General features: G+C 43.6%; 1 protein-coding gene across 3 annotated transcripts in view; it reads left to right on the top strand.

The window, feature by feature from the left end:
- SCARB2 (scavenger receptor class B member 2) overlaps positions 1–14,068 on the top strand; it is a 41,310-nt gene that overhangs the window by 10,761 nt on the left and 16,481 nt on the right. For all 3 annotated transcript variants that reach the window (XM_006270821.3, XM_006270822.4, XM_014607403.3), the window contains exons 2-6: positions 5,503–5,660; positions 8,077–8,224; positions 9,621–9,809; positions 11,891–11,982; positions 13,222–13,341. In XM_006270821.3, coding sequence (XP_006270883.3) covers positions 5,503–5,660; positions 8,077–8,224; positions 9,621–9,809; positions 11,891–11,982; positions 13,222–13,341 — 707 coding nt within the window. The remainder of the gene's footprint in view (positions 1–5,502; positions 5,661–8,076; positions 8,225–9,620; positions 9,810–11,890; positions 11,983–13,221; positions 13,342–14,068) is intronic.

Raw genomic sequence — 14,068 nt, 5'->3', positions numbered from 1 at the left:
ACTGTGGCTTATTAGAGTTGTTCTAAGTAAGAGACAAGCTGGACAGCTGAATGTTTCTTCTGCACATCCAGTAAAAGCTGTGTTAACAGGTATTCTGCTAGCCACAATATTCTAACCAGAATTTCCAGTAGGCTGGACATGGTGGGAGAGGTGGGGGAAGCTTGCACCACCACCACCCTGTACTGCCGCCACTCTGCACGCAGCCACTGCCACCACCCCCACCCTCACCCCCAACTCCGCAGGGGTTTTCAAAAAGGTTGAAAATTTCTGCCTCAGATAACCAGAATGTTTAGATACCTGGCACCCCCCCATTCTCCACTCATGCCAGTTAACACAGCTTTTACTGTTTGTGGAGGAAGAATACAGTTTGTGGGTAGTATCTTTCCCCAAAATGTTGAATTTCCTCCAAAAGTGATACACATTTTTTTTTTTCTAGAAAAAATCATTAAGAATCACATTTGTGGGAGCCCAGCAGGGGAAATAATGCTGAAAGGCAATCGTTACGGGTTCATTGCAGGTAGATCCTGCCTGACTAACCTTGTTTCTTTTTATGACCAGGTCACAAAATACTTAGATGCAGGAGTAGAGGTAGATGTCATCTACCTAGACTTTAAGAAGGCGATTGATGCGATATCTCATTCCGTTCTCGTAAATAAACTGACAAGCTCTGATGAAGAAGATTACAGTCAGGTGGGTGGCAAATTGGCTTAGGGGTCGCACCCAAAGAGTGGTGGTGGACGGGTTGATATCGACCTGGAAAGATGTAGGCAGTGGAATCCCGCAAGGTTCGGTTCTTGGACTGGTGCTATTCAATGTCTTCATCAGTGACTTGGATGAAGGTGTAGAGAGCACCCTGTCCAAGTTTTCAGATGATACCAAATTATGGGCCAAAGTTAACACAGCAGAGGGTAGGGATTGGATCCAGGCAGATCTGGACAGGTTGGGAAAATGGGCAGAATGGAATAGGATTCAGTTCAACAAAGACAAGTGCAAAATGCTGCACCTGGGCAAAAAGAGCCACCAACACACTTGCAGGCTGGGAGATAACCTTCTCAGCAGCATAACAGTGGAAAGGGATCATGGAATCATAGTTGACTCCAAGATAAACATGAGTCGTCAATGTGACGAAGTGATCAGCAAGGCTAACTACATTTCATCGTGCATTAGCAGATGCATGACGAACAGGTCCAGGGAGGTGATGTTTCCCCTCTGTGCGGCAGTGGTCAGACCACAGTTGGAGTACTGCGTCCAGTTTTGGGCGCCACACTTTTTAAGATGGATGCGGAGAATCTTGAGAGGGTTCAGAGGAGGCCACTCGTATGATCAGAGGCCTGCAGGCAAAGCCCTACGAGGAGAGACTAGGGGAATTGGATCTCTTCAGCCTTTGCAAGAGAAGGCTGAGAAGTGATCTTGTGGCTGCCTATAAATTCATCATGGGAGGACAGCAGGGAATAGGAGATGCTCTATTTACTAGGGCACCCCCTGGAGTAACTAGGAATAATGGCCACAAATTGATGGAGAGCAGATTTAGGTTGGACATTAGAAAGAGCTTCTTCACTATAAGGGTTGCCAGAATCTGGAATGGGCTTCCAAGGGAGGTGGTGATGTCCTCTACCTTGGCAGTCTGTCTTCAAGAAGAGACTGGACAAGCATCTAGCTGGGGTCATCTGACCCCAGCACTCTTTCCTGCCCAGGGCAGGGGGGTCAGACTCGATGACCTACTGAGGTCCCTTCCAACCCTAACATCTATGAATCTATAATCCCAAATATGGGTAATTAGCAGGGATCCAGATTTTCCATTCACCATGGAAAAATGCAGTAAAACCCGGATTTTCTCATTTGAAGGAGTGAAACCTAAATTTTCTCTTTTAAAGGAGCAAAATGCAGGAGATGGTGGGTTTTCTCTTGCGGGCTGACAGAGTTCCAACTTGCAAGGCGCTGTGAGGAGCGGGAGAAGGGTGATCAGCAGAGGGCTCCATGTGTATGTGTGCACATACACATGGCTGTCAGGCATCCTGGAGAGCAACTGTCCACAGGTAAGTCTGGCAGTGGTGGGGAGAAAGGGGGGCTGAGAATTGAGGTCCCCCATGGTGAGAGTTGAGAAGGGCTAGGGCTGGGGCTGCAACTTAGCTGGGGCAATGCACGAGGCTTGGGGCCTGGGGCTGGAATGTGCAGCTGCAGGGCCCGGGTGGGGAGAGGGACGGAGCTGCAAGGGGCACATTTTTTAAACAGAGAAAACCAGAATCCCTGGTAATTGAGCTCAGGTTAGATCAGGGGCAGACAATTATTTTGGGCAGAGAGTCGCTTAAGGAGGTTTGATGAGCTGTCGAGGGCTGCATGGGTAGACCTGCCCCTTTAAGTGCCCCACCCCCTGACTGCCATCTTGGGACCAGAAGTCCCACGCCTAACTCTTCACCTTTGCCACCAGAAGTCCCTCCCTTTGCCCCCCTGGAAATACTCCTTTTGGGAGGGGGGGGGTCGCCATCTTAAAACCAGAAAAAAAGAAATAGTACACTAAAAGTCAAATACGTACTATAACATTTGAATTTTACTACAAAATTTTTTTTTGTCATGATTTGTGTTTGTGTACTGTATATAGAGGTGATTGCATAATAACAACCCAAAGATAAATTCTTAGTCTTTTATATTGTGTGGTGGGGTGTGGTTCGGGGAGTTTGTGAGGGGGTGTGGCTGTGTGTTGGGGGGCATAGGGTATGTTGGGGGTTGTGTGGTATTTGTGGGGTGTGGGTGTGTGGCTGGTACACACCGTCCTCTCCTACAGTTAGCGCTGGAGTGGGTGGGGTGCGTGTACCTGTCTGTCTGTGTGTGTGGTTTGTGGGACCACCCCATAACACCCCCCCCCTAAGGCGAAGCAGCAGGCGGGGGTGCTGGTGCCTGGCTTTGCCCAGCGCTGCACGTTGCAGCAAGGAGCATAGTCTCCTTTGTTGGGCCGTTTGTTTCCCCAGCGCTTCCCAAACTCATGGGGCACAGGAGGTAAGACCCAGGCGCAGGAGTCAGCTGTTTTCCCTGCCCCAGCTTGCTCCAGTGCACGGGGCTTCACTCCTGTGCCCTGTCAGTGAGGGTAGTGCAGGGGAACCAAATGGCCTCTCACTGCCGGCTGGAGCCAGGCACCAGCGTTGAGCAGAGTTCCCCCCTCCGCTGCCTGCCAGGGCTGTGTGCCATAGGGGGCATATGGGGGGTCCCCATACCCCTTCCCTCCTCACACCCATGTCCTGCGCTGTTGCCTGCCCCTTGGGCGAGGGCTCCGTGCTGCAGCAAGCCCCAACCCCACACTCCCACCCAGCTGCAGCCCTGCTCCAGGCCTGGGTTGGCTGCCCAGAGGGAGCAGGATGCCAGGGAAGCCTGCAGCATCACCGTGAGGGTGGGACCGAGGCATAATAGAAATACCAGTAGTCACAATTAAATTTTAAAATGCTCCCTAAACCTCTCTCAGATGTATCTGAAATAAATACACACACACATATATATATGTGCATGCGTATGTATTTTAGATGCATCTTAGAGAGAGGCTTAGGGAGTGTTTTTAAATTTCATTTTATAGATATTAACGTGTTATGTGCAGGCAAAGTGAATTGCACATCTTGGATGAAAAGCAGTCATATTGCTAAGTGTCACTATTTGGGGTGATCTGCTTTACCACTTGGGAATATTGCACCTGTCCCAAGCTCAGTCATATTGATAATGGTTTTTTACCACACCATGTACTTTTGATCTAATTATTAAAAAACAAACAAACATGGAGAGAGGAAATGGCAGTTGAAGCTGAAAGAGCCAGAACAACTCCTGAAGCAAACACTGTTGATGAAATTAAAATCTCATAAACACCAGCCAAAAAATGGCATTTGTCCAGGCCATTATGCTTTTGAGCTTGGGTTTACAATACTTGACTTGTTTTCTCCAAAGAAAAAAAGAGTGTTGATGTGATCCATTTAGTTGCAAATTATTTCTCCTCCTTCCCTTCCCCCTTCTGCCTCCTGATGATGTTAGCACTGAAAATATGGTTTCTTTGTATTTTTTCTTGAATAGCTTTACTTACTGGTCCAAACTTATCCCTGGTGTCATTGTGTTGACTTTAGTGGAACTGAAGACAGAAATGTTGATATTTTTATTTTGGTTTTTAGGGCACTGCTATGTGTGAGCTGTAAGGCATTGCTAAAAAAAGAAAGCACTTCGGCTTTGAGAATTTTGTGTATTCGTTTTTTAGAAGAAATACGTAAAAGTGGAGTGGTGACTCTTCCCTTCCCACCAACGCACGGACTACAAAGGAATTGCTAATACGGTGTTTAAATGATGCTGTAACAGCATGGGGGCCTATAGGCATTCTCTTGTAGACCTCTGTAAAATATAAGATGAACTACTAGCAGGTGATTTAGGCTCTGCATATGTTAGCACTTTTGTGTTAGGACCTAAAACAGTTCACGTGTTTGTACAGCAAAACTTCCTCACCCTGCTGGAATTGGTCTTTTTTAATAAAGAAATTAATTATAAATGAAGCTCAGCCTCCCTTCAAGTTGTACCAGTCCTAAGGTGCCTATCCTAGGACTGCTCAGCCCCAGACTTCATTTGCTCGCTCTCTCTAGCTGTTCAACTTCAGCTTCCTTACATAGAGGAAGACGGCAACCCTCTTGCCTCAGTGAGTCAGCAGAAGTACTCAGCATTTCCTTTGGGGAACAATGTCTAACAGGGTGAGATGTTTCAGGCAAATGCTGCAACCTGCTCCAGGTCTTTAATCCTTTGTTGTATTTGTGCAAGTGTTGCGCAAGAATAGTTTTGCTCTCATTGAAGTTGATCCCACAAGGAATTTATACTATGAGGGCCTGGTGTCTGGAGGTACTGAGATGGCCTAGGTGAGGCTCCGAAGTGTGGAAGGGGTGAGTTTCCTAGAGGACCAGATTCTGATCCTCTGCGAAAACAGCCACTTTCCCAATTAAGAAGCAGCCTGCTTCAGAAGAAACCACTGGTGGAATAAGTTATGATTAGACTTTGAAGAAAATTGGATATTCAAGGAGTAGCTTCAACCTGAGAACAAGAAAAATATTGGAATCTGGTCCTTTATTTCTGTAATAATTAAAAAAAATTCTGTACTCCAAATAAAAACAGATTTCAGGGAGAGAACAGTGCCATTCGTTATAAAATAGGTGCAGGCTTTGTCAGACCTCAACGCCCAGGATTTTCTGGTATGGACACTAGAATAATTTGCTGTGTCCTTGCTGGCAGGCCTACGCTCCAGGAAATGTAAGATAGAAATCTGAGGGGAAAAGGGACATCAAGCCTTTCTGCATCATGGGCCCACATGCTGGAAACACTTGAGTCACCCAGTTGAAACCAATGTTTGCCTATGCTTGAAGTTATGCATGCACACAAGCATTTGCAGGGCCTCCAAGCATATTGGCTATCCTTATTCCAAGAGCAGAGTCTTGCATTCTTCTCCCTCCAACAAAGACTCTCCAATACAGCTTGATATTTTTGTTTTTGTTCTAGGAAACAGTATTAAAGAATGGCACAGAAACCTTTCAAGTCTGGGAGAACCCTCCTCCACCCGTCTACATGCAGTTCTATTTCTTTAATTTGACAAATCCTTTGGAAGTGATTAATGGGGCAACCCCTTTTGTGGAGGAAATAGGGCCATACACCTACAGGTGAGTGGTTCACTAGCTATTTACACAAACAGGTGTTGGGGTGGGGAAGCAAAGAAGAGAATAGAACTATGGGTGCTCCAAGGTATTCTAATTAGAACACGTTGGAGCAAACTCAATTAATCAAGTCTGCTGGAGTGTCCACTTGCTGCACCTTCACATGTATTCAGTGTACCACATTTTAAAATGGCAGCAGGGGTGCTTTAACCAAAGCTTGTCAAATGAGCTGTAGTTAAAGTGCCTCTGCTGCCATTTTGAAACAAGACATTGAATACATGTGACAGTGCTGCGTATTAATTAGAACGGCTTTCCGGGAGCCCACTCCAAAGCACATATGTAAACACTATGATCCCATAGCAGGCTTCCTAGAAAAAGGGTACCTGTAACTATGTTATGTGCTAAGGTACAAAGGAGGAAGTAAAAAGGTTGTTCTCTTTTTGGAGCCAGATTTTGTGTGTGCAGGGGGACAGTTACAAGAGGGGAAAGTATGAAGATTTTCTTCAGCCAACCCCCTTGTGAACCTTATTTAGGTCCTGAAGTAGCTGCCATCATTAAAGAGATTGGGGAAGATGCAGGACAGAGAGGGGCCACAAGCAGGGATGGAGATCCCAGCTCCCGATGGGCTGTTGCTCCACACTGTGTTCATCACAGGCCTGTGCTTAGTGGCACAATATGGCCTCTGTGTGTGTGTGTGTGTGTGTGTGTCTTTTAAAGTCGCTACAGTTCAGCTTTCCTCTAGAACCTGATTCTGCTCCCCAGTATACACCAGTGTAAAGTGGGAGTGACACTATTGCAATGCGGTTTTGTGCTTTTAAAACTGGGGTAAGAAGGATATTTGAGCCTAGAGAACTTGTTTCTTCATTGGCTGCACCGTGTACAGTCACTTGCAGCCATACAAACTGGGAACCAGGCCCCTAGCAGTGGTTGAAAAGATCCTGTGGAGTGGAAGGGAGAATCTGCTTTATTAATGTTTTAGAGCCATATGAACTTATGGACATGTCTTCCAATTTAATTTATCTCCTCTCTGCCTTTCTCCTCCCACACCTTGGCATCCTTCTGCTCTCGCTGCCTCTCCTGCTTTTGTCACACCATCTTCTCTTCCCCTCTGCTGCCCATCCGATTTCATCATTTTATTCAATCTATTTCCTTCCCTGTTTTGTTCCTTCAGACTTTCTGGCTTCTGTCCTGTACTGTAGTAGCTCTGCTTGTGCAGCATCCATGCTGCTGCCATTTGCTGGTGCAGCAGCTCTGACAAACCATGTGAAGTGTTTTGGCAGAACTTGCACTGATAACTTGTCAAAGGTACCATCCTCTGTTGTCAGACAAGTAAATTGAGCCAGCTCTACCTTTTATAAGGCCGTATATGAAATCATGCATGCAGGGTCCTCCATCTCCTGACACTTATGTCCCATCCCTGTCTTCTTCCTTCCTCTCATCCTCCTCAGGATGTACTCCCCCTGCCCCCCATGCTTCTCCTTACACATACCTGTGAGGATATGTATCTTCCATGAGCAAGAAAGCCAGCAGGTAGAATATCATTGAATATCAATGATCCGAGTGGGGGGGAAAAATTGATAGAAAAATTCAGTCCCTGCTGAGGCTGTTTGGCTCCAGTGCCCACTGAGATGGAGAGTAGGAATTCAGGGATAGTGGGGTTTGGAGACAAGGTGTGTGCATGTTGAGAACCCACTTGCTGCACCCAAATAAACTCTGAATCAATAACCCCTGGAGTTTATTTGTGCACATTAATCGCATGTGTAGACACACCCTTCTATTTCTATTCCAAAGTGAGTTTTATTTTACATCTTGCTGTAGCTTCTGTCTGGGAGTAAATTTTGCTCTTGGTAAAGAAGTGAAAATATAATTTTCAAATTGTGCTTCAAATACAGAGCCACTGCCCCAGGCTTTAGACCATTTTGTTGCATCTTGAGTTGTCATCTTGCCTCTGCCATCTTCTTCCTAAGTCCGTGCAAGAAACATAATGTTATCTAATACATTATCTGCAATACTCTAGCTAGCATACACATCTTCATATATGCAACACAACTATGCAATGACCTGATAAAGAATATCTTGAATTTAAAAGCTTGTCTAACTGTACAGTTGGTTCAGTAAAATATATCACCCAAGAAATCCTGGCCTTTTGCTCGTCTCTTGCTGGCATTTCAACACAAAACAAAAAAGTAGAGTGCAGTAAAAAACTGAGGTAGGATTTTTCCAAAGCATCCCACATGAGTTTGATTCAGCTTTCACTGGGGCCCAGAGAATGAGGAGAGTTAGGTCAGTGCTAAGTGATTCTTGAAATTCCCACCTTTCATATTTATGCTCTTAAACCTGGGGTAAGAAAACCATTATAAATAGCACTAAAATGATATTTTGCACAGTTGCAAAGTGCATTGTCAAATCTTCTGTTTCCCAGAGAGTACAGGCCAAGAGTGAGTGTTCACATTTTGGAGAATGGCACCAAAGTATCAGCTCTTAACCCAAAAACCTACGTATTTGATCCAGAGAAGTCCATTGGAGACCCTGAAGTGGATCTGATCAGGACTGTAAATATTCCTGCAGTGGTGAGTTCTATTTTATCTACATCTGGAATATTTCTGCAATATGGCAACTACTTGGTGTTATAATGCACAGTTATTATCTTCAGAGCACTTTGTGACTTCCAAGTAATTATTTGTCATAACAGCTCTTTGAGAGGTGAAAAGCACTGAAACAGTTTACTCAGAAAGCTAATGGAATCTCCATCCTTGGAGGTTTTTAAGACCCAGCTAGACAAAGCCTTGGCTGAGATGATCTAGTTGAGGATGGTCCTGCTTTGCGTAGATTGTTAGACTAGATGACCTCCTGAGGTCCCTTCCAATCCTAATCTTCTATGATTCTGATTGTTACAGGTAATGCAGAAGAGTCAGGGAGACCTATTGCCTATCTTTGTTAAGATAATTGACATTTAGACAAGGATAAATTAAATAGATCTTGTCAAATACTGTACTGAAGTCCAGACATCTTTGGTGTCACAGGGATTAGTAGAACCAGTAATTCTCCATCTTCTCAAATGTAATAATTGTAGGGTAGGTAGGAAACTGTCAGGTGGAGTCTGCAACAGTTCATAAACAGAATTCCTTGAAAATCAGTTTTGGGACTGATCTTGTATATAAACCATATTTAACTAATAAATCCTATTTATCAAATACGTTTAACATTTAAAGATGCATCCAATTTCCTATGGCTTAAGGGAGCACTGGTCATGGAAGATAATAAATATATCCTGAATTTAGTTAGCAATAATGATAGCTTGACTCACATAGAGATCCTTCATGCTAGTGCATTTGAATGCTGTTATTACACACGATTCCCTTGATGTTTTTTTTGAGAGCCATGTTATAAAGCTATACTGTGGACTATATTTAAAGGATCAGTTTGTGACAGTGTCAGATACTATCTGAAAAAAATTGTGCCCACATTCATCTAAGGAATTGCTTTCTCACACCTCATCCTACCTAGTGTGATTCTGATGCTAGTATGGGGTGTATGTAATCATTTGTATCACCCTGTTCTTATGCCTTTTTTTTTTGCTTTTTTTCACTCTTGCTTTTTTGCTCTTTTGTATGCCACAACTTTCTGAAGGTGACATTCAGGTACTTCTCTGGCAATAGGCTTCTATGTTTAAGGCCAATAATCTCTGTTCAGCAAATCACATACATTCTTAATAATGTTCTTAACTCAGTGCTTTGTTGACTAGAGATGGACTTAAATATGCACTTGTGTGAAAACTGATCTCTGTAAGAAAATACGTAAATAACTTCTGACACCAGTACATTGTCTCTTATCATCCTGTTATTAGAAATAATAAAATGAACCTGTCCTTCATGCTTGTATATTGTTCTGTTAAATGTCTGTGTGTGCAATTGTACATTTTACTACAATGACAGTCCATTTGTCCTATGTCTTCTCTCGTGTCAGACTGCAATGGAATGGGCCCAGACAAGTCCTCTGCACCTGCCCCTACAGCTGATACTACTCTATTACAGAGAAGAACTGTTTATGACACGTACTGTTCATGAATTACTGTGGGGCTACAAAGATAGTCTTCTGTCAACCATTCATTTCTTTTATCCTGAGGTGGATTCAGAATTTGGTTTATTTAATAAGGTAACTTATAAATAATGTCTTGCTCTCCAGAGCATTAAATCAAATCATGGATGTAGAGGTTTACCATATATGTAAAGTGAGGCTGTAGTTTCTGGGTCAGTTAAAATATCTGGATATGTTAAGTCAATAGGAGTAGTTTACAGGAGAAAAAGTTGGAGAGAAGGCAAAGGAAATATCTATTTCGTAAGTGGAAGGGTTACAGCTAACTTTCATTACTTCGGTCCACAGTCCAGGAGTTGTACAGCTCTTTTAGTAGTAGGATCAGCAGTAAAGAGTGTCTTTTTCACCTCCACTTGACTAAAAGTCTGCAAACTTTTCCAAGTTTGACCTTGCTGCTGCTGCCATTGTTGCCTAGTATACTAATGCACTCTTCTAGAACTGATTAGTAGGAAAACTCAGTGGGGGAAATGTGGCAGTTCATTTACGTAACAGTATTTCATTGAGGGAATACATTAGGTTGGTGCTGCAGCAATTGTGCTGGCTTCCAGTTTGTTTCTAGTTGCATGTAGGTCAGCTTGTTGATTCAGTTTCTTATGTTTATCATGATTTGGGCCCTGGGAATCTTGGGTACTTCTTTTCTCTTCTTGATAGCAACTGAATTGCAGTCAACAATCCTGCATGCATGCAGTCAACAATCCCAGTCAACAATGTGCTACCTGGTGCATAGGAAGGAAGGATAGGTTCAAAGCAGCTGGCTCTGACCTTTTCTGGGCAATCTTACCTGCCAGCATTTATTCTTTTTTGAACATTTGCTGAAGAGCTCTAAAGATTCCCCAAACACTTTTTTATTTTCAGAAGAACTGATTTATTGGGTGGGAAATGTTAAAGAAAAAAGGCTAAGTTAAACACGGTTTCCTTCCCTGAGGAAGTGTCCGCTTCAGAACCTACCTCGGGCCATGTCTGTATTACAAAGTTTTGCCAGCAGATCTCAGATTCATCTGGCAGAACTGTGTGTTCACACTCAAAGATTTTCTGTGGGGTTTGAACCTTCCTTTCTTCCCAGAGAGCCCATTTTTATCACTAAATTAAGGTTTACAACACTCCTGGTTAGCCAACAGAAGGCATGTGGAGATGCTTCCAGCTGACAGCCCCTTCTGTAGTTGGTGCCTCTGCAGGGTGCACATGCAGACAGAAGTGCAGCCCCCAGCTGTAACTCAGACCCTTTTCTGTGAAATGTTGTGTTATAAGGTTACACCAGACCAAACAGAAGTTCACTCACTGTTGGTTCCAGTGGGGAGGGAAAACTTGCTGGGGCTCCCTGCAGCCAGATTCCCATAGCAATGGCCAGGTTCTTTGCCAGTACTCGCTGTTTTCAGAATGGGGCGGGGGAGGCAGTGGAGGGAGCTCATTTTTGGGACTTCCCAGCCAGTGCTAAAGGGTGGGGTGGGTGAATTGGAGCCCTCCCCTCCCCTCCCCCCCCACACACCCACCTTGGGGGTGGGGGGTGCTAAAAAAAACTCCAGATTGAACTCCTGCTGCCCCCTTTCCTCCTCCCATTCTGAAAACAGCAGACAGGCTTGGAGCTCCCAGAAACAAGTTACAGAAGATGCTACATTTTGAAACTGCTTCATCTGATACCTCATGCAATAGGGGTCCAGCTTTTCACCTGATTGACCATTTTTGAAGCTGTCTGCAGCTGTTCACTTGTTTGGTCACAGCTATAAACTGCTTTCTGTGACCAGATTGGGTGAAAATTGTTACTTCTGTTTGTGTTCTTTGTGCTCCCATGGCACAACTGCTGAATGGAGACATGTAGAGCTGCCAGAAGTGTTTAGATGTATAGGTGGCTTGGCAGTTTGGCAGGGGCAGCTGCTGTCTCCCACTAGAACTTCTGGTAGCAGAGGAGCTAAACAGACAAGGCTTCAATTATCCTCACCTTCTTTATAATCCAGATGGAGTCTAATAAATCTCAGCTTCCCCAGGGAGTCAGCAACAGCTAACCCATAGCTCCCAGCAGAGTACTAACACATGGGAACAGAAGGGGCCCATGCCATACATCTTCAGTCCTGCTGCAGGACATCAGCCATGGAGAGTGGCTGGAAGGGTGTAGCGAAGGTAAAATCTGATGTGTTTATTTCTAGATGAATGGGACAGACGATGGGGAATATGTTTTCCTAAGTGGGTCAAGGAACTACCTTAACTTTTCAAGGATTGTGGAGTGGAAGGGAAAAAAGTAAGTTGCCGTATCAAATGCTGTGGAACTTCTAACTTCTTTAGAGACCTTTCAGTCAGCTAACATAACTCCTTCTGTCCCTTCTTATCAATCCACTGAGCAGAGCCTCATAATAATACTAACAACAATAGTTCTAATTGTAATTGTTGTTGCAGTATCCATTCTCAGAGAGACATAGTTAGCCATGTTAGTGTGAAGTCAAGTAGAAGCAGGATACATTTGCAAGAGACTAACAAAAGTAGATATATATACTTTGTATCAATTCTTGACATTATTGCCCTCAAACCACCAGCTGATGCAAATGGAAGGCTGGGCTGGTGTCAGGATCTTTGGTTCTTGGCTGCCACCATCACATGTACACCCATGCTATAGGCAGCCAGGAATGGTGGAACACATGTTATTTTAAATGTAACTGTTCTCAGAGCTATTTGTATCATGGAAGAACAGTGTAAGAACAACCAGCTGTCCAATTCTTTTCTTCTGGGGTTGTTTCTTCACTAGAAAAACTGGTGTATTTGTCACCTGTGTTCAGCTCATCCTTATTCAGCCAACCTGGGTTACAACCCTTAGTGAAGATGAAGCAGTATTAGTTTGAATCATGTTGAGGTATGTGGATTAAAATCACAACTGCCTCATTTTCCCTAGAAGTGTAACAGGGACTAGTTAACCCTGAACCATGGTAGGATACCTCTTATGTCTTCACTGCAAGAAAAGTATAAATGTACAACACAGTGACTAGTATGTATTAATGACTTGGCTGTAAAAACCCTTCTGGAGACACATCCATCTAGTTTTTCTATAACATAATGGTGAGGTGATCTGTTTGGGGGTCCATAGTCTGACATTTCTCTGCATATTGATTTTTTCCAAACATAGATTGCACTTTTAGTTAGTTACCAGTAACTTGCTCTGCTAGATCCAATGCTCTGAAGAGCACATGATAGCATGATACCAATACTCTATCCATGCCCCACTTCTCCCTACCCATCTGCTTCCAGAGCACAACTTTGCTTGTTCATCTTATGCCCATGTTTGCACCTGTTCCATGTTAGTGACCCCCCAAACTGAATTACTCAAACAGTGAAAATAATATGTGGTTAGTGAAAATATTTGCCAGCAATAAATAGGACTTGGTATAAATGGGAAGTGGACCCTCCTTGTGCCTCCTAGGTCAAGAACTCGTTGTCTTACCATTGTAAATCATTCTTTAACCCTTTCTCTCCTCTTCATTGACTTTAGGTCTCTGGATTGGTGGACCACAAAGACTTGTAATATGATCAATGGGACAGATGGAAATTCTTTCCATCCCCTGATAAGCAAAGATGAAAAACTCTATGTTTTTTCTTCTGACTTTTGCAGGTAAGGAGAAGAAACACACCTTTGGATTCCAGATCCAAGTGTTTATATTGGATTATATTGAGGTTTCTAGTTGAATGAACTTTCCCACCATTTTCTATTTTAAAGGCTTTGTTCCTTTTAAATACCTATATTCTTTATTCTCCCTCACCAAAAACTAGAAGTGAATCATCCCTAAAAATTAAACAGAACCACTCTACATCTAGTTACAGACGGCCTGTTTTGTGACAAACATTAAATGAATATCTGAGTTAAATCCTGCCAAACCTGTACAATTCCCTCATTAAGCAGGGTGTGAGGGGATTTGCTGCAGAAACGGGTTTAAACAGATCCCAGCTGAAACTTCCTTCTTTCTGAAATCCTCCTGAATATATTGCTTTGCTAATGGCATCCTAGAATGCATCATTCAATTGCAGTTAATTAGAATAAGGGCACTGCATGTCCACACATGTCCCAAGGCAGCAGGGATGTGGGAAAACCTAACGTTTTCCTTCTGCGGTCTCATCTTTCAGCCTCCTCCCTCTGGTTTCTCTAGTATTGCAAAACAATATCACCTCTAGTGTTTTCTGTTTAGATAAAGAAAATATTCTACTTCAGATGAATCCAGGCAAACTTGGGGGTTGAAGAATGGCTGTGCTCAGTTTACCTGCTCTATTTTTTTTCACTGTCATTCTTATAGATGCGGCATTTGTGGCGCACACAGTTTCAATGTTTCTTAAACGGCTCTAGC

The sequence above is a fragment of the Alligator mississippiensis genome, chromosome 2 (assembly GCF_030867095.1).
Source record: "Alligator mississippiensis isolate rAllMis1 chromosome 2, rAllMis1, whole genome shotgun sequence".
NCBI classification, from domain to species: Eukaryota; Metazoa; Chordata; order Crocodylia; family Alligatoridae; genus Alligator; species Alligator mississippiensis.
This window is presented reverse-complemented; position numbering and strand designations above follow the sequence as displayed.